This window comes from Neomonachus schauinslandi, chromosome 10 (genome assembly GCF_002201575.2).
Source record: "Neomonachus schauinslandi chromosome 10, ASM220157v2, whole genome shotgun sequence".
In the NCBI taxonomy this organism is placed as follows: domain Eukaryota; kingdom Metazoa; phylum Chordata; class Mammalia; order Carnivora; family Phocidae; genus Neomonachus; species Neomonachus schauinslandi.
In genome coordinates this window covers 112,015,643-112,042,199 of record NC_058412.1, presented here as the reverse complement: position 1 = coordinate 112,042,199, position 26,557 = coordinate 112,015,643, and the positions used below count along the sequence as shown (strand labels likewise).

Sequence of the window (26,557 nt, the reverse complement as noted above, 5' to 3'; positions counted from 1 at the left end):
GTGAGATTAGGAAGCAGCCAGTCTGGCTCAAAGTCTGGGTGGCCTTTGTCTACAGCTTTGTGCCACCTCCTTGACCTCTACTGGCTATCTGACACTGGGCAAGTCACTTAGCTGCTCTGAGACCCAGAGCCCTCATCTATGAAATGGAATTGACCTCGTATATCCTCCAGACAGGAGAGGGGTATCGAAGGGCACATTGCCATTGGGCACTGTTACTGGATTAAATGGAGGGTTAACTGAGTTAATACCAAGTGCTCAGAAGGGTTCCTGGCCAGGGTAAACACATGATGGTAAGTGGCTGACGTAGTTTCCACAAAGCCGAGGATGCCACCTCTCCACACGCCCCCCCCCCCCACAACACATGCCTTGAGAGCTGGGGGTGGAGAGGTAGGGGCACATTTCCTGAGCATCCCCCCTATGGCAGGCCTGGGCTGTGTCCTGCAGCTGCTTCCTCATGCAACCGTGACCACAACCCTGTGAGCTGAGGGTGAATTTATGCTCTTTTCACACCTGAGAAAATCAGGTGTCACAGAGAAGTAACCTGCCCAGGATCACACAGCAAGCCAGAGGGGTTTGAACCCAGGTGTGTGTGGTTCCAAAGCCCATGTCGCTGACTGTTCCAGAATCATCCACTAGACTGATTGAAAGTTCCTAGGGAAGTCCCATGCCCTCCTCAAGGGCGAGGGGTCCTCTCTCCAACCTGTGGCGGGAGGAGCCAGAGACTGCAGGAAGAAAGCTGGTTTCTGTTCTGACCTTGCCGCCCACAGCTGGGTGACCTTGGGCGGCCACCAGTCCTTCTCTGGGCTCAGCCACGTAATTACTGCTTTGTGTGTGTTGGAAGTGGGGCTCTGCGAACTTCCAGGGATCCTGATTCTCCCCCTTGCTTTCCCGCTGGGAGGAGGCAGCCCTAGATCCTCCTGCTCCCAATACTGGAGTTGTTGCTGAGTCATCTGGTCTCTGCCCTGCCTGCCTGCCGCTGCTGGTCCTGAAGCCATCTGGGCCCGGGAAGGAAAGGGAAGGAAAGGGATTACGTGTGTTTGATTCAGGCCGCTGTCCAGCCCTTCTGTTTCTGGGAAAAGCTTGAGGAGTAAGAGAGGGTACTGAGGTGTTCAGCCAGCAGCCAGTTGCATCAGAAAGCCTTACGCAAGGTGCCCTCCTGGGTCAGGCACAGAACCCTGCCTCATAGCCCCTACCCCCACTCTGGTCCCCTGGGTGCCAGAATGAGGACTGCTGGGCCGTGTGGGGGACACTGAGCCAGGCCTGGGCCTCAGGGTGTGACCCGGGGAGGGTGAGGGAGAGGAGAAGAGGGTTCGGGCAGGTGCTGCTCATCCATGTGGATGATGGAACTTTAGGCTGAAGGGAGTCCAGAACTAACCCACCTACTCTGTCCGTCCCTGGAGAAAAACAAGACTAGGCCGGTGCCCTGGACACTGACTGAGCCCTGATCTTTGACTCTGGTCATAGACGGAGCCCTATTCCAGACTTTGGACTCTTACTGAACTCTGACCTGAAAACTTGGACATAGCCTGAGCCCGCATCATTGCTCACAGCCACAGCTAAATCCTGACCATGGCCCAAACCAAGCACTGATTTGGTCACTGCCTAGGCACCCACCTTTTCCCATCCTGACTCGGATGGGAAACAAATGCAGAAGAAAAATTATTAAATTTCCTTACTACCTACAGCCCATTGACAAGTCCTTGAAACAAGCAGAGTGACATTCCTCTAGGGACCCAGCTGCCTCGATGTTAATACTTTGCTAAGGGCAAAAGGCAATCCTACCCCGAACACCTCCCACCCCCACCCCAAGGATCCTGTAAGTCTACTTGAACATATAAAAATTCCTTTGGAAATTTCCTTTATCTCTAACCGCCCCCCTCCCAAGATACATGCTGGTTATCATCCCCCAAGCATATGGCCCACCGATATACATCTGAAGGGTCTCATGACTAAGGTTTTACTAGACTGTAATAAGTGACCTTTTCCCAACAATAGCTAGCCCCCTCCAGGTCCTGGAACCTTGCTTCCAAAATTCCTTAGAGACTTACACTATCCCTAACCCCCTCCCAACTTGAAAGTCTATAATGGGTCACTCCTCATGACCCCACTGCAGCTCCTTCTGCCCACGGGTCCTGTCCCTGTGCTTTCATGAAACCACCGGTTTGCACCAAAGACGTCTCAAGAATTCTTCCTTGGCCATCGGCTTCGAACCTTAAGGTCTTTCCTACGTCACTGACCCTTGACCTAAATTCCAGTTCCAGCTCATGATTAAGTTACAATCCTGCAGGCAAACTTAGCTCTAATCTTTTACTCCTGACCCCAGCCCCCAGATAAACTCCAACTGGAGCGCGAGGCCTGGTCTCTCAAGAACAGAGAGCTGTGCTCCGGCACAGACATCAAGAGCTTGGCACTTGCTGGCCTCCCTTCTGGCAGTCTTACCCCCTCCCAGGTTGAGGATGGCCAAAGGGCTGGATTGAACCAGAAACCCCATGGGGCTGTCCTCTGAGTAGCCCAAGACTGACTCAGCAGGGTGGGGGCAGGACAGGAGTCAGGCAGGGCCATGGGGGATGGGCTGGGGCAGGTGCTGTGTCAGTGTGGGGAGAGAGAAGACAATCTCTCTGAGGTTAGAGCTATAGGTGGGGTGTGGGGAGACCCCAGGTCTGGAAATGGATGGTGCATGTGGCCAGCCAGGGCCGTTAAAGTAAAGCAGCCCAGCCCAAGTCCTGTCCACCTCCATCTACCCATTTGTTGCCCATTTTTCCATCCCTCATCCATCTCATTCTCTCAGAGCATCCTTTTGTCCCTTCATAATACACATTATAATTTGGAATTATAATTTGGAGCTGTATATGTATTTAATTATATGTAATCATATATTAATAATTTAACAAATATTAACAAACTGTTATAATTAATAAATATATTAATTATATATAATTACATATATATTTTGTATCTATGTCTATCTCTCCCATGAAGCTGTATGCTCCTTTAGGGCAGGCCCTCATCGGTTTGGCTCACCAGTGTATGGTAAGTGCTCGGTGAATAGCAGCTGAATGGATTGAATCCTTCCACCGATGTATTCATCCCTCATCCTTCCATCTACTGTTCACTCATAACCCATTCCCCACTATCTGCCCCTTCAAATTTCTCCTATCCTCTCTCCATTCTTCCATCTACCCTCCAATCATCATCCATCCATCCACCTCTCCATCAACTATATATCTTTCCAGCATCAATCAAATAATTTATATATTCATTCACTCATTCATTCAACAAATATGTATTGCATACCCACCTCTATGTCAGGCACTGTTCTAAAGCCTGGGGATACTGCAGTGAAGATAATAGACAAAAATGGTGCTTATATCCCAGTAGGAAGAAAGCATGCAAAAAATAATTAACATAAAAATACCTAAGGGTGGTGGGAGGATGGGTTAGCCTGGTGATGGGTACTGAGGAGGGCACGTTCTGCATGGAGCACTGGGTGTGATGCACAAACAATGAATCATGGAACACTACATCTAAAACTAATGATGGAATGTATGGGGATTAACATAACAATAAAAAAATTTAAAAAAAATACCTAAACGGTAGGGCTGCTAGAAGGTGCCAGGGGAGAAGGTAAAGAAGGTCCAGAGGGTAACGTGGAGGCAGGCGGTGGTCGTAGTGAGTAAGGTGGTCCAGTGGATGCCATGAGAAATGTCTGGAGGCAAGTTGCTCAGGCCAGGGAACGGCTTATGCAAAGGCTCCAAGGGGAAGCTTGACTGGTGTGCCGGGGCGAAGGTGGTCGGTGTGGCTGGAGAGGAACAGGTGAGGGGAGGTGGCGGTGGATGAGGTCAGAGAGCTAACAGAGACTCAGAGCATCTGGAGCTTTGAAGGCCTTGGAAAGACTCTGGGGAGAAAGGAGCAGCTCTCGCCATAATTCTGTTGGGAAACTGTGGTGGCTCAGAGCAGAGCAATGATGAAATGGGATTGGACTCTGGGTCTACATAAAACGTGGAGACTGCAGGATTGCTGGGGTTTCGGATGTGGAGTGCGGGGGAACGAGAGGTGTCAAGGGTGCCTCCAAGGTTCCTGAGCCTGAACAATGGCACGTGTGGATCTGCCATCAGAGGAGAGGGGCCAGGTACTCCGAGGCAGACCAGAAGTTCAGCTTTGGTTGTGTTGAGTTTGAGATGTCACCCAGACATCCTCATGGAGACGCCAGGCAGACCATTGGATGTATTTGCTGGAGTTCAGGGGAGAGGACGGGACTGAAGACGGAGATCTGGAGCCAGGGGCAGGACACTGGAGGAGAGAGTGGGGGACCAGGTCCTGGGCCACTCCAGCAGGAAGGAGCGAGCCGGGAGGAAGGAGGACAGCAGCAGGGTGTGGACTTTGGACGCCAAGTGAAGTGAGAAGGTGTACCAGGGAGCAGGGAGGGCTCAACTGTGTCAAAATCTGCTGATCGGTTGACAGATGAAGACCGAGAATTGAGTGTTGAGTTTTGAGACACGATGCCCTTGACAACTGTAGTTTCAGTGGGTGTGGGATGGGGTGAGCAGGTAGAAGTGTGATTTAAGAGACAAGAGGAATTACAGACAATGAGTATAGACACTTTTCCAAAGACCTTTGCTGCAAAAAGGGAGCAAAACCAAAAACTGGGTGGTAGCTGAGGGGAGGGCTGCAGGGTCAAGTGAAGGCCATTATCTTAACGATCCATCCACCTACCACCCAACCATGACTCTATTCAGCTGCCATCTACCATCTACCCGTCCATCCACCATTCACCATGCCCCTGCCCGCATACCTTATTCCTTGTTGGTAAGCTAAGAAGTCTGTCCTGAATTCCTACAATGTACCAACTCCCATGCCAGGCACTGGGGTTGGGAGCTTCTAGGGCAAGAAATGGAGAACCCAGAATCTAGCACAAAGGAGGTACTCAGTTTAGGTGGATCAGATGAATTAAGAAGCAAGGAGCCATGGCACCTACCTTCCAGGTGCTTGGTCTAGTAGGAGGACACAGAATGCCAGAGCTGGGGGCATTGTCTGGGTGTCGTATGATACAAACCAGAGAGAGCTTCCTTGGTGAGCCGTGAGCACCCCCTCTGGGGAGGTGACCCAGCAGAGGTAAGAAGAGGCCAGGTATGGGCCGGGCAGGGACTATGCTTCCGAGACCAAGAGTGGTCTCAACTCCCACTGCTTCCTCCATTCTCACCTCCCTTCCCCCTCCCAGGCATGCCCATGGGCTGGGCTGTCATTTCTCTATCATCTCCCTCCGGGTCTGCACCCCCACAGACCACCCCAAAGTTCCTGCCCCTCCCTTGGGAAGCCCTTTCCCTCTTCCTGTCATTTGACCTTTCGTTGGCCCTGAGCTTCTGGAATGCTGGGCTAAGGAGACCCCCAGCCCTCCTACTTGGCCCCACAAGACAGGGAGGAATATCAGAATCTTAGGCTCTCTGCTACTGACACTTGGTGACAGTCAAGACCACACCCCCTCACTGTGGGGCAGCGTGCAGAGTGTGTGTAGTGTGTTAGCGTGTGCTGATGCATGTGTATTGCTGGGTATTGCACGGATGTGTGTCTCTGTGGCAGTCCGCAGTGAAGGAAAAAAAGGCTTGGGTCTAGAACCAGGCCAGACCTAGGTTTGAACCCTTGTTTAGCCTCTAGCCAGCAGTGTGACCTTGGGCCAATCACTTGCCCTCTAAAAGCATCAGCTCCGGGTCTGTAAAGTTGGAATGACAATCAAGGAGCTGGTCCCCAGCCAGCCTTGCCTGCCTCCTTCCACCCCCACGACCCCCCACCCCCATTCATGCTCCCTTTTTTTCTAGTCCTTGTACAAACCAAATTCGTCCTGCCTCAGGGCCTTTGTCCTTATTGTTCCATCTGCCTGGAACTTTCCACATCTTCCCAGCTTCTTCCTCCTCCTTCAGGTCTCAGGTCAAATGTCACCTCCTCAGAGAGGCTCTGCCTAACCACTCATGAAGTGTCGTGCCCATCCCGGTCCCAGTGGTCTGTCTCTACTCCATAGCCCTGTCTTAATGTATTCACAGCACCTGCCAAGGTTTGAAATGATCTCACTTACGTATTAAATTATTTATCATCTGCCCTCCTAACCCCACCAGAAAGCAAGAACCTGGAGGGCAGCAATGCCTCATCCTTCTGTCTAGCACAGAGCCGGGCCCCTACTGGGTGTTCAGTGAATTGTCTAAAGAATGAAAAGTGCTCAGCACAATGCCTGACATATAATGAAAGCTCAGAATTGCTCGGTATGTTTATTATGTAAGTGCAAATGGCTGTCATTACTTATGGGGAATACAGAGTTTTGCTCAACAATTCTTCTAGCAAGTATTTGTTTGGTCCTCTGTGATGAAGAGTCATGGGAGAAACAGAAATATGAGACGCAGTGTCTGCTGTTAAGGAAGAGACCGGATCGCTGGGAAGACAAAGACTTGGGGAAAGTAGTAAGGCTATTGAGATCATGACTTATTGCATTTCTCTAACAAGACTGGAAGTGGCTATCACCACTAAATTTTTTTATTTTTTATTGTTATTTTTTTAAGACTTTATTTATTCATTTGACAGAGAGAGACACAGCGAGAGAGGGAACCACAAGCAGGGGGAGTGGGAGAGGGAGAAGCTGGCTTCCCGCCGAGCAGGGAGCCCGATGTGGGCCTCGATCCCAGGACCCCGGGATCATGACCTGAGCCGAAGGCAGACGCCTAACGACTGAGCCACCCAGGCGCCCCACCACTAAATTCTTTTAGAGAAGCCAGGGCTCCGAGAGTCACCCACCTGGTCTGAAGCACTTAGTTTAGCACAGTGCCTAAGCCCACAGCGGGGACTCAGTGGCCAAGGGCATCACACATCTGTTGGACTTCCCAGAGGCACTTCCAGCGCTCACAACGCAGGACACGTGCCTGGGCACCTCCCCCACGCCTGGGCACCCAGGCAGAGGCCCGGGGCTGCTCGCGTTCCTCACCACTCAGGGCTCCTGGTGGGGAGGTCCACGTGTGGGGCCCCAGGGCTCTGTCTGCTGGGACGCCTTTACCCCTGAGCTCCAGGGTCTGGGCTGAGGGGGGCCTTTGTCCTGTGATTGGAAGGGACAGGATGGGGTTCGGTGGAGGCCTGGGAGGGGAAGAACGAGGCCACGCTTGTGCTCGTGGGACACACGTACACACCAGGCTGTAGAGACGTTTGTGTGCCCATGCACACACACACACACCCACACGCACACCTCTTGCACACTCCTCCCCGCAGACACGTGGATGACGGCTCGCACTGGCTGGGTCCTCCCAGTTCCCGGTCCGACCCGAGTCACTTGAGCTCCCTGAGCTTGGGAACAGCAGGCTCAGTCCACCCCGTGCACCCAGCACCCACGGTGCCCAGCCCAGGGCAGGTGCTCAGGATCTGTGGAGAATAAATTCCCTCCCTTCCTCTTTCCATCTTACAGTTATTACCTGCCCCCTGCTCTCCGTCCCCCCTCCCTCCGGGCCTCCAGGATCAGGCAACCGTGGGGCCCTGACCCCTCCCTCTGCACTCCCCCCTCCCTCACACAGCAAACACCTGCTGAGTGTGCATTCAGTGCCACAGCCTGGCAGCTCTCCCCTGCCAAACCCGGCCAGTGGGCCAGCCCGGGCACAGGCCCGGTGGACAGCCTGTTTCCCTCCCTCCCTCTTCCTGCCTTGACCGAATGTCCGGGGCCAGATGCTTATGAAATCCCCTGGGTTCTTCCATCGCCAGGCTCCTGGTGGCCTGGTGCCCAGGGCTTGGCTTTGAGTCATGCACTCTGGGGCTTGGCAAGGCTGGGACAGGAAGCTCACAGCCCTTAGTGATGCCAACCCAGGCTGAGACTTGGAGTAGGGCCGGAGTCACGGGTCCCACCACTCCTCAGGCCAAGGGAGCACACCTGTGAACAGACACGTGGGCATGTGGCCTGTAACCGGACATGATGTGTCCAAGGTCACAGGGAATGTCAATGTGAAAATCCAGCCATGGCACGGTTCACTTTTGAACGCGTCTTCCCTGTAGTGGAGATAGACACCACTGCCTGATATTACAGGACCAGGGTTTGAATCCCGGCCATTCACTAGCTGTGGGACTTTGGGCAAGCCACTTCACTTCTGTGAGCTTTATCTTTACTTACACATAGTAGATGCTCAATAAATGTAGCGGTGAAAAAAAATCAGTAACAGTGTAAGTGCAAATACACACTGAGTGTATCAGCATGTCTACACACATACCGTTAAAATAATTTACACACCTGTTGGTGTGCACATGAATGGATACTGGTAAACACCCACACGGGTAACATGCTTATTCAAGGGCTTGTGCTGGGGCCCACCAATTCATATATGGATGCGTGTGTCTGTGAGTTCATTTGCACCGATTACTTTTTCCCAACAACGTACACCATTCTCAGGGTGGTTTTCCAGAGGGTTTTCTGAGCACTCGTCGTAGGCAGGATAAACCAGTGTGTTTATCTGGGTAAACAGGATGCCTGGGTATCTACCCGATACCCATATACCTGCCTGTGTCTGTGTGGATCTGCGTGAGGGGTCGTGAGTATGACTTCATGCCTTCTCAGGTTGATCAGTTGGCAGAATCGGGGGCATGGGGGTCATTTCTGCATCTGTAAACACCAGAGTTATGGGGTACTCTGGACCTGGACTGTTTGGGAGTTCAGATGTCACCTGAGTAGCCTTGGGCAAGAGGCTCACCTGCTGTGCTCAGGTTCCTTTACTGGGAGGTGGGGATCATGATCACCACGTTACGGTGGTGTGAGGACAAAGAGTTCGTTTCTGTGAAGTACTGAGTACGCAGCACATCACCTGGTCCTTCAGCCGCAGCCCGGGCCTTGATATGCCGCCATCGTCCGTCTGCAGGGCCTTCCTTTCCGTTAGGCTGTGATGGGGGGCAGCACCGCGCCCAAGTCCTCCATAATTATCACTTGTGCGTTGCCTGCTAATCTGAACCTCACATTTCTGCTCTGGCAGAACCCCAGCTAGCATCTATTGGGCACTGTTACGTGCCAAGCATTATGTGTAGCTCCTAGGTCTTCAAACTATCTCAAGAGATGGGCATTCTTGTTGGCCCTATTTAAAAAAAAAAAATTTAAATAATTAATTTCTTTACTTGTCAGAGAGAGAGAGCACAAGCAGGGGGAGCGGAAGAGGGAGAAGCAGACTTCCCACGGAGCAGGGAGCCTGATGCGGGGCTCGATCCCAGGACCCTGGGATCATGACCTGAGCAGAAGGCAGATGCTTAACGGGCTGAGCCACCCAGACACCCCTTGTTGGCACTATTTTAGAGGAAAAGACACTGAGACTCAGAGGGGTGAGGGATCGCCTGGGCTCACACAGTGACTTGAACCCTGGCAGGCTGCCCCCCCTCTCAGCCTGCTCTCAATTTGGGACAAAGAGTCAGGCCGTGAATGTTGCTGGTCATCTGCCTCACGGCTGGCTCTCTCACTGCCCTCTTCACTAACACCTTCCCCATCTCTATCAATATGACTTCGCTTCTCTGTCTCGCCCTGGGGCATCTCAGCTCCCTGCCCTGACATAGCAGCCCCAGAAGCCGGACAGTGGGCTCAGATCATGCTTTCTTTGATCCAGTCAGGGGTGAGGTGGAGGAGCTCCTCTGAAGCTGGGCTTGAGAAGTCACCTCTTCCCCTGAGTGGGTAGGGATGGAGAGACTCAACGGGAGGGAGGGGCAGCCTCTCGGAGCTCAGGCTCTGGGAAAGAAAGGGGTGGAGCAGAAGGTGAACCTCCCCCCCACAAGACCATCAGCCCCCCCCCCCCCCCCCCAGGTCAGCCCACCTCAGAGAGGAGGGAATGCTTGCAGCAGGAAACCCAGCTTCCCTCTGAGGTGGGGGAAGCGGTCAACTGGCTGAGCTGCCACCACCTCGAAGGAACACCAGAGGGCACCCGAGGCAGCTATGGCCTCTGTGTCTCTTCAGTTCAGTCCCCTGAGCGCCCCTTGGGTCTCCAGGGGCCACCAAGGCCCAAGGCCTTGTGTATTCTGCTGTTGCGGGTGGAGCATCCTGCAAATGTCAATTAGGTTGGGTGATAGAGTCGTCCAAATCTGCCCTTACCGATACCCTTACTGATTTTCTGTCTACTTGTTTCCTCATTTATTGAGAGTATTACAATCCCAGCCACAGCCTGGAAACTCCCAGGGAAGTCAGCTGGGGTCGCTGTACGGCTCCCCTCACTCCCTTGGTTCCTGGTCTGTCCTTTGTTTTTCTCAGATGGGAGGGTGACCCTGATTCCTGTTACTCCATCTTGACAAGAACAACTGTATTCTTACCTTTTTTTACTTAAAAAAATAATTCTATTTTTTTATATTTTATTTTATTTTAAACCAGAACATTTCTTGTGTGGCTCGTCGTTGAAATCCTTCAGATGGACTGGAGGCTGCAACAGAAGTCCTCCTGGGCTGAGGTGTTGTTCCTTCACGGAATCCAGGCCTGAATCTGTGGTAAACAATCGTTAGGTGCCTCATCCGTCAGGTCCCAGTGGTATTTCGTCTCGTTACCTTGGCACCCCAGTTATACATACCTTCTCTTCTGCTTGGCAGGCTAGCCCCATTTGCCGCAGGTCGACTTCTGAAGGTGGTAGGCCTGAGAGACACAGCGGTGGGCGGCTTGACACGGGCATCTTACTGCGACGCTTTCCAAACGATGACGTCCCCTTGGTCGTCTCGCTAAAAAGTAATGTTAGATTTGTAGAAGAGTTGCAGAGACAATAGAGAGAATTTGTATATACTCTTCAGCCGTGTCTGCTCACTGTCCTCCAATCAGTGACAGTTTCCTGGTCTTTCCTTGTCTTTTGTGACGTTGGCACTTCTGAAGAGGCTGGTCAGGTATTTTGGGGCGTGTCTTCACTTCCAGCTTTCCCAAGGTCAGGCTGCTCTACATGGTACCACAAACTACGTGGCTTAAAACAACAAAAAGGTATTGTGTCACAGCTTAGGAGGCTGGAAGTCTGAAATCAAGGAGTTGGCAAGGCCACCCTCCCTCTGAAATCGTAAGGGAAGAAGACTTTCTTGCTTCTTCTAGCTTCTGGTTACAGGCAATCGTTGGCAATCCCGGGCTTATAGCCATATCACTCCAGACTCTGCCTCTGTCTTCATGTGACATCTGCCCTCTGTGTGTCTGGCATGTCCAAATCTCCCTTTCCCTTTCTTACTAGGGCCAGTTATTGGATTAGGGCCCATCTTAATCCAATGAGAACTCATCTTAACTTTATTATATATGCAAAGACCCTATTTCCAAATAAAGTCACATTCACAGACTCCAGGTGGACATGAACTTTGGCGAAACAGTATTGAACCCAGTACACATCCCCCCTAGCCAAGTATGACAGGGAAACAGCCCCCTTTAACGTTCTTTAAGGATTCACGCGACAGTTGGCCTCGGTGGGAATTAACATTGGTTATTGGATTCTGCTTCTCTGAAAAGAGAAACTCTGTGGGGACGGGGCTTTGTGGGGGCCTGGGATTTTTTGAGGTAACAGACCAGGGTTGGCTTCCTCCATGGCAGCTGGGAAGGAAGGCTAATGTGACAAGGATATTCTGGGGGTGGAGGCCTACCTCCACTTCCGGGGCCATTTTGTCAGTGTGAAATTCCATCCCTGGTCCTGCCCAGCTGTGGGCACTAACTCAGAGTGTCCGGGTCAGAGGTCACACAGGGCCACTCCTGAGTTGAAGCTGTCCCTGGGAATGTTTCTTCTTGCTCAGTGCTTAGTCAAGTTTTGAAACAGATACAAATGTTTAAAAAATGGATACATCTCATATACAAATTTGGATTCTAACTTCTCTGGAAAAAAAAAAAATCTGTTCACACTGTACTCACATTTCCACAGGGCAACAAACATTCCTAAATAGGTTTATGGGCATTTGATATTGTCTCCCCAGCTCTGTGCCTTCAAACCAAGGGGCAATGCAATACCGTGGCGCAGGCTGTGGACTCAGGAGTTCGACTGCCTGCATTTGAACCCCAGCTCCACCCCTTGCTACCTGTGCATCTTTGGGCAAGCTACTCAATGTTCCCAAGCCTCACTGTCCTTATCTAGAAAACTACGATTGATTTATTCAACACATTTTTATCGAGCATCTACTCTGTGCCAGGCATTTTCTACTTGGGATATGTCAGTAAACAAAGGGAGCAAAAATTCTCATTCTTGCAGAGATCATACTGCGGCAGGGGTAGACAGATAACAAACACTAATATAACAAATATGTAAGTTATGTAGTATACTGAAAGGTGATAAATGCTATAGGAAAGCAAAAACCAAACTTCAAAGTACACAGGGAATGGGTAGAGGGTTGTCGCATTTTAAAACAGGCTGCTCAGGGAAGGCCTTGCTGAAAGGGGGGCATTTGTGCAGACTTGAACCGAGTGAGGGGGGTGGCCAGGTAGTGAGCCAGGGAAAGTGTACCAGCAGAGGGAAGAGCTCTGCAAAGGCCCAATGCAAGAGCTGGCCTTGATGTTGGAGGAAAAACCAGGAGGCCGGTCTGGTGGAAGAGGAGATGGGAAGGGAGACAGTTGAGGTCACAGGGGTAGAGAGGAGAAGGGAGGGTCAGTAAATCACGTAAGGCCTTACAGCCACCGAGGATTTTGGTTTTACTGTGTGAGGTGGGAGCCATGGGAGGTTCCGAGCAGAGAAGGGCATGACCTAACCTTGGTTATACCTGGATCTGCCTGGGTCTGCAAAGATTAGACTCATAGAGGGTGTGGGGGGAGCACAGAAGGGGAAAGCCAGGAGACCAGGGAGAGGCAATGGTGGCTCAGGCCAGGGAGAAGCTGTGAGGACAGAGAGAAGTGGCTGGGTCAGGCTGTATTTGCGAGGCTGGCTAGCCGCTGGGTGGGATTCAGAGCGTGAGGGAAGACAGGAGCCAAGGGTCACTCCAAGGGTCTGGCTAGAGCCAGCACGGAGCTGGAACTGCCACCCTCTAAGGGGCGGGTGGTGCAGCAGGGGCAGGTCTGGAGCGGGGGGTTGCCAGGAACAGTTTGGGATAGTTGAGCTGGGACTCAACAGGTAGGTGAACATGGTTGGAAATACAAACCTGCCTTCTGGGAGCCAAATTTGGGAATAAGAGTCCCTACCTCCTAGATTGTTGTGAGGGTAAGTGAACGAATGTGTGTCTGTAAGGCACTGAGAACAGCACCTGGCCTCTGGTAAGTGCTCATAGGAGTTAGCTGCTCGAGTTGCCCTGGAAAAGATCCCAGCTTTGGCTCCAGCTCCCTCTGCCAGAGCTCCAGGCTTCATGGGCTTCATGTCCTCTCAGGGAGGGGGGCAGTAGGTTGTCAAGACGGTAGAGAAATTTCCTTCCCAACAAGTTAGCATTTATTTATTTTTTTTATTTTTTAAAATATTTTATTTATTTATTCGACAGAGAGAACACAGGCAGGGGGAGCAGTAGAAGGAGAGAGGCAAGCAGACCCCTCACTGAGCAAGGAGCCCAATTCGGGGCTCCATCCCAGGAGGCTGGGATCATGACCTCAGCCTAAGGCAGAGAGGAAACCGACAGAGTCACCCAGGTGCCCCCCCCCAACAAGTTAGCATTTAAATCCACCCCATTTCTCTGACCACTAGTTAACTCATCTGTAAAATGAAGATTATAGTCCCCTTTCTCAAAGAGTTACGGTGAGGAGCTAATGAGATATAGTGGATTTAAGTGCCCGGCACATGGTAGGAGCTCCTAACAGTCTTTTTTCCTCTCTACCCATGCCCCATGGTCAGGGAGAAAAGAAGAAAAGTCAGTATCCGTCCCAGCTGTTTATTGAAAGAGAAGGTAATAAGATGGAAGGGGTGCCGGATGGGGAAGAGGCGTGGGGAGAAAGGGCAGCAGTGCCTGCCTGGTGGGGGAGAACGGAGGATCTTCCCAGGAGACCCGTCCAGGCTGGAGGTGCGACCGAGGCGGGGAGGGGAGGGGAGGGGCGGGGGGAGGGGCGGGGGGGGCGGTGTCGGCGCCTCTCTCCAGCAGTCTTGGAGCTCCCTCTAGTGGTAAGAACGGAGATGGTGCGTCTGGCTGGGGAGACCGCAGGATGGAGGTGCTGCGGCCCCCAGCAGGACACATTTGTTACAGGGTAAGGTCAGGACCTGTAGGTGATGGTTTCTAAGGGAGTGGATTTTGAGGGGCAAAGACATCCCAGTACTCCTGCCCCTTGGCTCTGCATGTCCAAATTATCTTCTGAGCTACCTAGGACCATCAGGCCTCCAACCAGGCTCTCTGGACCAACTGTCTCCCACCCCTAGAGGTCCCCTGGAAGCCAGGAAAGTGTCCAGCAGGTCCCCTGTTCCAGCTGTAGAACAAGAGTTGGCCCAAGAGGAGGTGGGAGGTGTGGGTCCAAATTCCTGCAGACTGCCAACCTCCCTCAGCCACCTCGTTTGTAAACTGAGGCTAATAAGAGCCCATGATGGGCTGGACTGAGGGGCTCTGATGCCAAAACGCACACAGAAAACATTCTGTAGGAGGTGACTGTTTTCGCACCATCCTGGAAGGGAAGTCCAAGTGAGTGCTTTTGACCCATCCTCGAGGAAGGCATCTTGGAGCAGCTGACGGAGGAAGGGGTCAGGGGATGAGAAAGACTCCACTACCCCTCCCCCCAACTGTCTGTGGAGAGTAATGCTTATAACTGGGGAGAATAGCAAAGCCATGGAACTCTAGAATCTGATCCAAACCCCTCGTAGTATGGAGACAGGAACTGATGGTCTGAAAGGAAAAGGGGCTTGCCCGGGGTCACACAGAGTAGAATAGGGATAGATTGAGGGGGATGTTTTCTGCTCCTGAAGGGTCTTGGGAAGGAGGGGTGGGTGGGAAGGTTTGGGAGGACTTGGGGAAAGTTGTCATCTTGGATGAGATGGGGCCCAATACTTGGGAAGGGGCACTGGGATTTGAGCTCCAGACTCTCTTGAGCTGGAGTTGGGTCTTCTGGGGGCATAGGTGGAAGGGGCCCCGCTGAAAGGGGGAAGTTAGGGAGACAATTGATGGCAGGGTGTGGTGGGACAGAGGAATGGTCCAGACCCCAGGTCTGATTCCTCCTCTGGCCTTGTGGGCAGCTCAAGAGTCCCGCTTGGGCTGGATGGTCTGCACAGAGGATTGCCCGAAGGGGCTAGTAGGTGGTGAAAACCAACACTGGCCATTGGCATCGCAGAAGATGGGGGACAGCTGCTGCTCTGGTTCATCCCCGAAGATCTCCACGTGGCCATCAGGTTCGGTGTCCAAGGGTTCTGCCTTGGTGTCCGGGCTCAGCCAGCCAGTCATGGCCCAGAATAGGCAAATGGCCAGCAGGATCCCAGCCGCCATGCAGAGCGCTGTGCCTGCCAAGCGGCAGGTGCTCAGAGCCTGGTTGTAATCGGCTGCCCGCTGATCCAACACCAGGAATTCCCCCTCTCCGATGCCCTCCAGCTTGGGGGGCACTGCATAGCCAGTGGTCAGGGCTGCCACCCCAAGCAGCAGAAGCAGGGTCCCCGAAGACAGACTGATCTGGAGAGAGGCAGACAGATTGGGAGGTAGTCAGGGTCAGCCTGACTGGTGATCCCAACTGGACTTAAAGGTAATGCCTTGGTCTGACCTTAAGAGATGGGAATCACAGGGGAGTCACAGACACACCTTCCAGGATCAAACTGATGAGGGGCACACACTGTCATGTTCTATTTGGAATCTTGAGGCCCCTAGATCAATGTCCTTTGAAATTCCCACTTAGTAGTAGGTTTTTCCTGTCTACCTTGAGTTTCCCTCCATCATTATTTGGGTCCCATCTCATCTCTCTGTCCTGTCTGCCTTCTATCTCTCAGTCGGGATAACTCCTACACATCCCTCAGATCTCATCTCAAACCCCACCTCCTCAGGGAAGCCTTCCAGGATGCCCCTGGCCTGGGTCAGGTCCCCTGCTTTGCATTTGTACACTGTTCACATTTGTTCTTCAGTACGCTCACCTTGGTGCACACTCGAACATGTACTTCCGCTACTGTGTAAGTGATTTCTGCCTGCCCCACTGGAATGAGAGTCTGGAGAGCCATGAGAACAGACACTGTCTGTTTTGGGTCACCAGGTGTCTTCCTAGCATGGTGCTGGTACAGAGCAGTAGCTGAGTGAATGTTTGCAGAATGACTAAATGAACCATAGCTAGGAACTCCTAAAGGACAGGGACCACATCTTAAATTCTCTGTCCTCAAGAGCGTAGCACATTGCCTGGCAACTAGAAGATGCTCAAAGTTTTAAAATACATACTCACTTTCTCCTGAGAGTCTTCCCTGATCACCCCAGGTACTGAGAACATTTCCTCTCCTGGCACCCTCTGATCATTTGGCCTGAAGTTGTGCATTTACTCTCTATATCTTGGCACTTTGCGTCCCCACTAGAGTGAAGCCCTTTGAAAGCCGAGGGGAAGGATCCTCTGCCTCAGTCTCCTTACAGTATTTGGCAAAGAGCTATGCCCATTGTAGGGTCTCAGCTTACTGTCACCTCCACCATTTCCCTACACTCTGTGCCCTCACTGATCACTCTTCCTGGCTGTTAGAGACACTGACTGGCAACAGTACCCCAGTATATCATTGTGAAACCACGGTAAGATTTAACTGAGATGAAAAAAAAAAAAATTTAACTGAGATGAACTCCACTTCCTGCCAGTCAGTGTCTACTATCCCCCCTGGCCATAGTAATTAGTTCAGAGACGGGCAAGTGACCCAATCAGAGCCAAAGCAATGTTCGACAGGACTTCTGGAAATGAAATGGAAAGCAGTGTTTCTTTTCTGACGGAAATTCTGATGTCCTGTGGTTGGTGTAGAGTGAAACGTTGTGGGTCAGCATGGTAGCAGCTACTTGGGGAACATGTGCGTAGATCCTGAAGCTAAAGGGGCCACAAGGGTGGGGGCACCATGGGGAGCCTGAAGACTAAGAGAAATCTTGAACAGCTGGGTTGAACTTTGCCTGAAGTTGCTCAACCTCTGGTCTTTTCAATAAAATGAGTGATATTTTCCCTTTCTTATTTAAACCCATTTGAAGTTTTTTTTTTTAATTTTTTTTAAGATTTTATTTTATTTATTTGACAGAGAGAAAGACAGCGAGAGAGGGAACACAAGCAGGGGGAGTGGGAGTGGGAGAAGCGGGCTTCCCACCGAGCAGGGAGCCCGATGCAGGGCTCGATCCCAGGACGCTGGGATCATGACCTGAGCCGAAGGCAGACACTTAACGACTGAGCCACCCAGGTGCCCTGAGGGTTTTTGTTAAGATTTTCTTTTTAGGTAATCTCTATCCCCAGTGTGGGGCTCAAACCTACAACCCCCAGATCAAGAGTCGCACGTTCTACCAACTGAGCTAGGCAGGTGCCCCAAATTTGTATGGTTTTGAATGACTTACCAGGAGTAGCCATTTGCCTTTTTTTTTTTAAGTAGGCTCCGGGGCCAATGTGGGGCTTGAACTCACAACCATGAGATCAAGAGTCACATGCTCTACCAGCTGAGTCAGCCAGGCCCCCCCAATTGGGTTTTTGTTGCTTGCACCTGCTATACCATCCCTCTTCTTCCTATCCAATGATTCCATCTCCTCCCTGCAGGCACATGAAATCCCAGGAGTTGCTCCTCCTCTGGCCTTACCTTCCAGCACAGTGAGGGCCAGGGTCGGCGGGGACACAGGATGGGAGGCCCCTCAGGGTCATCGCTGAGGGCCGTACCTGCACAGTCTTCATAGAAGAGGTGCAGGTAGGAGCGGACCCCATACCATTTGCCTTCTTCCACATTGGGGCCGCGGCTACAGCTGCAGGAACGGTCACAGCCTGGCATTGCAGATCTCTGTGGGGGGAAGCAAGGTGCAGTGGACAGAGGGAGGGATCTGTGAGACCCTCCCAGGCCCCCTGAATCTTTGTGCGTCATCCGCTTTTCCTCCCACTTTAGATAGCCCACGCTCGTAACACAGCCTGGCCTTCTAGATACTGGTCTGTCTTTCCCTACATACACTGTGAATGAGCCAAAGCACACGGGCGCTGAGGCCAGGGCTTAACAATTGTAGATGCCAGTAAATCTGCTTGTTTAATCTGGAGGCCACCCAGTGGCTGGGACTGTGGGTTCTGGGAGCCTGACTGTCTGGATCGGAATCCCAGATCTACCACCTCCTGGCTGTGTGACCTTAGACAAGTGCTTTCACCTCTCCAAAACTTGGGTTCCTTACCTGTAGGGCAGGTCTAATAATCACACCTGCTTCACACAGTTACTGTATCTGAGGCCAAGAAATGGTACCAGTTGTCATTACTATTACCATAATTTCTTCACTATTATTTTTGTCCTGAACTTTTTGAGCCCCATATCTAGAGTAAGAGGTTCTTATCCCCATCTTTTCTCAAAATCTCCCCCTCTTTCAGGTATTCTTGGGGGTAACTGTCATGGCTGATACTTGTCTAATGAGGCCGAGCTCCCAAGGTGCAAGGCTCTAAAAAATCCCTCCCCAGGGCTGCCCCTCACAAGGCAATAGCCTCCATGTCCCAAGTCATCTTGACTTCAAAGGAGGTGAAAGCCAGGAGCCCTCTTAGGCTCAAGAGTGTTTAGATTTCTAGGGAAACCTATCTAAGAACCCCTCCTTTTTGAATAATACATTTTTTTTATGGAGGGATACTTGACATATAACATCATATTCGTTTCAGGTGTAGAACATAATGATTCGGTATTTGTAATCATCACCATAATAAGTCTAGTTAACATCTGTCACCGTACCTAGTTACCAACAGATGTCTTTCCTTGTGAGAGAACTTTTAAGATCTACTCTCTTAGCAACGTTCAGATATGCAATACAGTATTATTAACTATAGTCACCATGTGATACATTATATCCTCATGACTTATTTATTTTATAACTGGAGTTTGTACCTTTGACCCCCTTCACACATTTTGCCCTGCCTCTGGCAACCACTAATCTTAAAAATCTCTCTTTTCACAGACGGAGACACTGAGGACCTGGTAATGGAAAGTACTTGTGTATCTACACACGGATAGGACTAAAACTAAAGTAGGGGATGAGGGAAAGGGTGGGTGTGGGGAGGGGGGGCGTTTGTGCTGGGGAAGGACTGGGCTCCTGCATCAGCACCCCTGAGCAGCTTCAAACAAAATAAAGCAATGAGCGGGGCGCCTGGGTGGCTCAGTCAGTTGAGCTTCCCACTCTTGATTTCAGCTCAGGTCATGATCTCAGGGTTGTGAGATTGAGCCCCCAAGCGCTCAGCATGCGGAGTCTGCTTGAGATTCTTTCTCTCCCTCTCCCTTTACCCCTCACGGGCTCTCTCTCTCACTAAATACATAAAATCTTTTTTAAAAATGCTTCAGTGCTTACACTACAGGATAAGACAAATTTCTAGACCACCCCCCCCCCAATTTCAATCAGATGTGGCTTTCAATTTCCTGCATAGAGAGACTCACCAGCACACACATTCCCACACAGCACAGACAGACAGGCATATACACACACACACAAATCAAACAGAGACAAACTACAGATTGATGCACATACACACACACCAGAGACACACATCAACACCAATACACAAACATGACAGAGACATACCCAAACAGGCACTCATATACCACATAGAGACATATTCAGATAAACACACATAGCACAGAGAAACAGACACACAGACACACCACACACAAAGACACTCCACGGAGAAACACACACACACAGATACACACACACAGAGCCAAAGTGTGTGTTGGGGTGATTCTTGGAGCCCCCACGGATCCACACAAGCGCCTGAAGTGCACAACCCTCACCCACAACTCAGGAAAAAAGAGAAGAAAAGGAAAAGACTAACATATATATATGTTTTGGACAGAGAATGGAAAAAGGCAGAGACCAGAAAGGAAAGAGAAGGAGGGAGCCGAGTGGTCCTGCGAGAGAGCAGGGATCTCCCCGGGAGGCGGGTGGGCGGGGCTCCAAGGGGGTGTGGCCAGTGCGGGAACTGCCCCCGGCCGGGGCGCTTCAGAGGCCCGGGTGGGGAGAAGGAGTGGGGGCCCGGAGGCAGTCAGAGTCAAAGCAGCAACTATTAATTAAAGACCCTAGGGGAGGGGGCAGGGAAGAGAGGCTCAGGAATTGTTGGTCTGGGTGAGCTCCTTCCCTGCAACTCACTGTCCCTCTCCCCCAAATATACCTAATCGCTCAATCTTGCTGGCACTGGAGACGGAAGGTGACCTTGACGCTGCCTCCCCCTCGGCCTGGCCCCTCCTCCTCCCGTGTTAAGGTTGCAGGAAGGCGGTCTGGCGGTCAGGGGGAGGGAGAGAGAGGATGCTCCGGACCGGGCGCGGGTACCCGGGACGTGGGTTGCCATAGGAACCGCTGGGGAGGTGTCCCTAGACGGGGGGGGGGGGGGGGGGGGCCGCGGGGGGGAAGGGGGGGGGGGGGGGGGGGGCCAAAGGGGGGGGGGGGGGGGGGGCGGGGGGGGGGGGGGGGGGGGGGAGGAGCTCAGTGTGAAAGGAGCGGGTAGAGGAGGGGACTACAGGGTCCGAGGGGGGAGACTGCGGCGGGAGGCGAGCGGCGGGAGGAGTACGCGAAGGTGACAGGCGCGAGGGCCTGAAGATGGATGGGAATCTCTTGCCTGCACGGCCTCACTCAGTTCTCCTTCCCAGACCCCCAGACCCGCCCACTCCAGTGTCCGGCGCTGCCGGGGCTGGGAGAAGGGGCACCCTCTTGGGGGGCGAGGCCAGCGAAATCGGGCCAATTCCTCCCACTCTCCACCGCACCACTGTTTCTGACCGGACCACCGGTTCCCTGGTCGAGATTAACCTCATCCTTTCCCCCAGGGGGAAACTGAGGCACGGAAGGGTGGGAATAGGTTTTTAGTAAAGAGATGGATAGGGGTCTTGTTTTCTGAAGCCTCTGTCCATCCTCTCAGCACTGAGACCGGGCTGGTGAGATCTCTGCCCCCCGCCACTTCTCTGGGACCTCACCTCCCGAATCCCGAGGCACACCAAGGCTTGGGCGCCGCTGTCCCGTCCGAGGCTGGACGTGGCCGCGCTGGGGATGCGGGCTGAGGTGGGGTTCCCCGAAACCCGGGAGAAGGCGGGGTGGGGGTCGGGGCGCGCGTGGAGCAGGGCTGAGCTCACCTCTCTGCCTGCTGTCTCCGCCGAGCGGGAGCCAGAGCGAGAGCCGAGCAGAAGCTGGTTCTGTCGGCGCCTGCGCCGCAGTCGGGGGCGGGGGTGATACGGGTCTGGGAGGGGGGCACCCGCCCGCCCCAAGGGCTGGCTCTGCAGATTGCGGACCCCTGCAGGATGGAGAGCCCCTGTCTCCTTTGGAGTTCTTTTCTCTCTCCGAGACCCCGGGCCGCTCGCTGAAACCCCATCGCCTCCCCAGAACTCACCCCCTCCTGCAGTCCCTCAAACTCCTGATCCGACTCTCCATCACTCCCTCAACCCCCCACCCCTCTGACTGAAGACCCTTGTCTTCACTGAGCCGTCATTTCCTCATTGTATCCTCAACCTCCTCTCCGGGTCTCCATTCCCTTCATGGAGCCCCTAACCATAAGTATACAAATGCTCATCTCGCTGAGCCCCACCTTCTCCACAGACTCCAGTCTCTCTCTCTCTCTCAGCCCTCACCCATGGCTGGGACCCTCTCTCTCTCAGGAGCCCCCTACTTCTTTTTTTTTTTTTAAGATTTTATTTATTTATTTGAGAGAGAGAGAGCACATGAGAGGGGGGAGGGTCAGAGGGAGAAGCAGACTCCCTGCGGAGCAGGGAGCCCGATGCGGGACTCGATCCCGGGACTCCAGGATCATGACCTGAGCCGAAGGCAGTCGCTTAACCAACTGAGCCACCCAGGCGCCCCCGGAGCCCCCTACTTCTTACTGAGGCCCTCACCTCTCACTGAGTCCCTCATCCTCTCTACATTCCCTTTCCCTCTTTGAGCCCCTGACCCTTGCTAAGGATCAGCCCCTTTTATCTTGAGAAGGGAGCTGAGGCTGGGGGGAAGGGGTTGGGAGAGAAACTTCCTTCCTCCCTGGAAGGAGCATATGAAATAGCCTCCCTTGTTCTCTCTCCCAACATACCTCCAGTTCTGCCCTGGGCAGTGTGTGCCGGTGGCCCATCTCTCTGGAGAACCAGCCATTGCCAGACATCTGTGTCTATTTCATTCCTTGTCATGTGCCCACAGCCTTGGTTTTGTCTTACACTTGTTTTGTTGTGTGGTCTTAGGAAAGTCACTGCACTGCCCTGAGCTTCATCAAACACCATTGCACAAACATGCCTTCATGCCTTGAGCATCCATCCTGTCTCTCCATGTGTTGGGGGCTGGGGATACAGAGATGAATAAACTACAAGATGAGGCCAGATCTTTTTCATTCACTATTGTATCCCAGAGCGTCAGGTAGTGCTCGGCATTGACTGGGCAGCTCAATCAATATTTACTGAACATAGACTAGTGACAATTACAAATATATGACGTTTATTATGTGCAAAGGGCTTGTCAAGTGCTAGTTAGTGTGTACTACGTAACTCATTCAACTGTGTGTGAGAGAGACAGAGACAGACAGACAGACAGAGACAGAGAGAGGAAGTCCTGTAGCCCAAAACTAAAGGCCTCTGAGTGGTGACAGGAGATCAAGCTGGAGAGGCAAGCATACGTCAGACCTTTCAGGGCCTCATAAGCCAAGGTAAAGAGTTTGCAGTTCAACCCGAGTTGTGGGGACCCATGGAAGCATTGGAAGGAGGGATGTGATCTGAATTGCACACTGAAAAGATCCCTCTGGCTGCCGATCCCTTAGGAGAACAGGATAGAACACTCCAGAGTGGCAGCAGAGAGATCAGGGAGGAGCCTCCATATCAGAGATGACTATGTCGTGGCCTAGTGGGCTTGCAGAGAAATGAATGGATCCAAGAGATGTTAGGGGGTAAAATGAACTACAGGAATAGCAAAAGACTGGAAACAACCTGTGCTGGTTTTAAAACATGGCAACGAATTCTTTAGCACTTCTCCTGTGGAGAGATGGGATCTCCGTACCCTCTCTTTGTATCTTGCATGAGCTGATGACTGCATGGGGCAAGTGATGCTCCAACTTCCAAGACTAGGACATAAAAGGACATGCACTTCCCCTGGAACTCTGGCTCTTGGTGACCCGAGGAGCCATGGAAGAAGTCTCTCTACCTGGAGGCTGCCATGCTGTGAGGAAGCCCAAACCACATGGAGAGCCCACATGAAGTTACCAGTCCCAGCTAAACTTGGCCTTTGAGTCATCCCAATTCAGGCATCAGACAAGTGAAGAAGCAACCAGATAATTCCAGTCCACAACTGTTTAAATCAGTTTCAGCTCTGATGATAATGGGAGAGGGGATGGATGAGGTTCCAGAGGTGATGGGAAGGGATGAGGTCAAATTTACAGGAGGAATGGGCTTTGAGCCAGCACAGGAAGGATCCAGTATCCTCTGAGACCCGGGGGAAGGAGGGAGGGTGGCCACTGAGAATAGATACAGTGTGGTTTTTATGAGTTGAATTCTGCATGAAACAGATCCAGGTTTGAATCTTGGTTCTGCCACTCACTGCTTGCATGATTTAACTGCTCTGAGCCTCTGTTTCCCTGACCATAAATTTGAGATATTATTAGTGGTTGCTTCTCAGAGGGGTTATAAGAGTGAAATGAGATATGCACATAAGACCTTTAGTGAAGCACCTGGCACAGAGTAAGACCTCAACAAATGATTGTTGCTACTACCATTATTGTTGCATTAGTTTATAGGTCAGGAGGGCAGGGAGTTGAGTGACAAGACATCTGATAAATTGAGTGCTCTGGAGAAAAACAAGAAGCATCATCTATTAAGAAAGAGGAAGGTTTTAGGAGTGCCTGGCTGGCTCAGTCAGTGAAGCATGCAACTCTTGATCTTGGGGTTTTGAGTTTGAGCCCCACGTTAGGTGTAGCAATTGCTTAAAATGTAAATTACTAAAAAAAAAGAAAAAGAAAGAGGAAGGTTTTAGTTCAACAGGAGGCTTAAAAAGGGTGGTGAAACAGACACAAAAGGCCATATATTGTATGTTTCTGTATATATGAAATAGCCAGAGTCAGAAAATCCATCTGAGACAGAAAACAGATTAGTGGTTCCTAGGGGCTGGGGGAAGGAGGGAATGGGGAGTGATTGCTTCATGGGTTTCCTTTTAGAGTGATAGAAATATTCTGGAACTAGATAGTGATGATGGATGCACAACACTGTGAATGTACTATCACTAATGATGAATTTTATGTTATGTAAATTTTACCACAATCTTTTCAAAGTGTGGTAAAGATTTGGAATAATCAATAATAATGATGGTGGTGGTGATGACAGATGTTACTTACTGAGCATTTACCATGTGTCAGCATAATTTGTCTTCAGGATAACCTTATGAGGTCACTTGCCTGACGTCACCCACCTGAGGTCATTCAGTCACAATGTGGCAGAATCTGAATTTGCTCTGATGGCTCTGAGGCCATGATCTGTAGAGACAATAGAGTGCATGGCTGTGACTTTCTTTGACAGTGTCTGGAGAAATGGGAATGAAGCAGGAGGCTGCTGGTACCCTAGCTCCTTGGTGAGCGTTCTCCAGGATAGGTGGAGCAGAAAGGGGGGGCGGTGAATGGGGTGCAGAGAGCAGAGGAGAAAACAGATCCCATAATGAACCTCAGGATGGATCCTGGCTCAGTGGGGAAGGATGCCAAGGCAGCTCAGGAGGAGAGCAGATGGATCTGGAGAAGATACAGGAATTCCAGACGGAGGAGCTCAATGAAGTCCAAAAATAGGTAGATGGGAAGAAAGGGAGCCTGAGGTCAGTGTGGGACGTTGTAGTTAAAGATTTTAGACGTAGAACCCTGTAAGAGGTGAGAAGGTTTACTAAGCCAGTGCTATCCAATAGAAGTTTCTGCAAAAATGGGAATGGTCTAGATCTGTGCAGCTTGAACGGAACCATTGGCCATATTTGGCTATTAAGCATTTGATATGTGGCTAGTGAGCTGATGACTGAATTCTAAATTTTATTGAACCTTAATTACTTTATTTACTTATTTATTTTTAAGTAGGCTCTATGTCCAATGTGGGCTTGAACTCACGGCCCTGACATCAAGAGTCACATGCTCTACCCTCTGAGCCAGCCAGGCGCCCCCGAACCTTAATTACTTTAAACTTAAGTTTATTTATTTTTTTTAATTTTATTTATTTGACGGAGAGAGAGACAGCGAGAGAGGGAACACAAGTAGGGTGGGTGGGAGAGGGAGAAGCAGGCTTCCCGTGGAGCAGAGAGCCCGATGCGGGGCTCGATTCCAGGACTCTGGGATCATGACCTGAGCCGAAGGCAGATGCTTAACGACTCTGCCACCCAGGTGCCCCTAAACTTAAGTTTAAATAGCCACATGCAGCTAGTGGTCGTCATATTGGACAGTCAGGTGTTGGTGGGACAAACCTTGCTGCCAGGGCCCTACTTTGAGCATGAGTGTCATCTCAGACACCTATTATCCATCCCCTTTCACCTGGTCCTTTTGCCCTGCCCCCCAGTGGTCTCTTCTCTCCATTGTAGCCACAGTGATCCTTTGAGCATGAGTCAGATTCTCATAGGGGAGTCTCATTCCCTGGTCAAAACCCTCTAATGACATCTCATCTTACTCAGGCCAAAAGGAGAAAACTGGTGGATTAAAGATGGCCACAAACTCTTTGTCACTCTGCCCTTCATGGCAGGTGGAGTTCTTTCTCCTCAGTCTGAGCTGGCCCGGCCATTGCTTCAACTAACCAAATGTGGCGAAGGCAACGCTGTGGACTTAGCTTTCAAGAAGACCAGCTTCCTCTTCCCTCCTCTTGGAACACTCACTTCTGGAAAGCTCCCTCTTGGACCCCAGTCCTCATGCCGAAGAAGCTCAAGCCACATGGAGAGGTCACATGCTGGTGCTCTGGTTGACAGCTCCAGCCAAACTTGCAGCCCACAGCTGGCACCAAACACTGTATGGGACAGCATGGTGTGAGTGAGTCATTTCGGACATATCCGCCCACTTGAGCCCCCAGATGACATCACACCAGCAGGACTATCCCACTGAATCCCTCGAACCCACAGTATCATGGAGATAATAAAAGTGTTAAGCTATTAAGTTTAAAGATGCTTTGTTATGCAGCAGTGACTATCCCAAACCAGTTCTTTTTTGTTTGTTTGTTTTTAAGATTTTGTTTATTTATTTGACAGAGAGAGAGAGAAAGAGCACAAGCAGGGGGAACTGCAGGCAGAGGGAGAGGGAGAAGCAGGCTCCCTCCTGAGCAGGGAGCCTGACGTGGGGCTCTGATTCCAGGACCCTGGGATCGTGACCTGAGCTGAAGGCAGTCGCTTAACTGACTGAGCCACCCAGGCGCCCCCAAACCAGTTCTTACTAGCTCCTATGCTTGCCCCTCCCCCACAACCTTACTTACCTCCATAATCTCCTCTTCTTCCATTCCCTCACTCACCACTCCAGCCACACTGGCGTCCTTGAGTGAACTAAGCGCATCAGACAAACTCCTATCTCAAGGCGTCAGAGCCTTTGTACTTGTCTGTGTCTCTGCTTTTATTGATCCTTCTCCAGATATCTGCATGGCTAGCTTCTGGCTTT

At 51.5% G+C, this 26,557-nt stretch overlaps 1 protein-coding gene and 1 pseudogene across 1 annotated transcript; both read right to left on the bottom strand.

The window, feature by feature from the left end:
• Positions 1-10,329: 10,329 nt before the first annotated feature.
• On the bottom strand, positions 10,330-12,008 carry LOC110579653 (annotated as a pseudogene).
• Positions 12,009-15,048: 3,040 nt separating this feature from the next.
• Positions 15,049-17,771, bottom strand: NRSN2 (neurensin 2). Its single transcript, XM_021689252.1, has 2 exons — positions 17,586-17,771; positions 15,049-15,474 (listed from the first exon to the last, which is right to left on the bottom strand). The coding sequence occupies exons 1-2, from the start codon at positions 17,769-17,771 to the stop codon at positions 15,049-15,051; spliced, it is 612 nt and encodes a 203-aa protein (XP_021544927.1).
• Between the last annotated feature and the right edge of the window lie 8,786 nt (positions 17,772-26,557).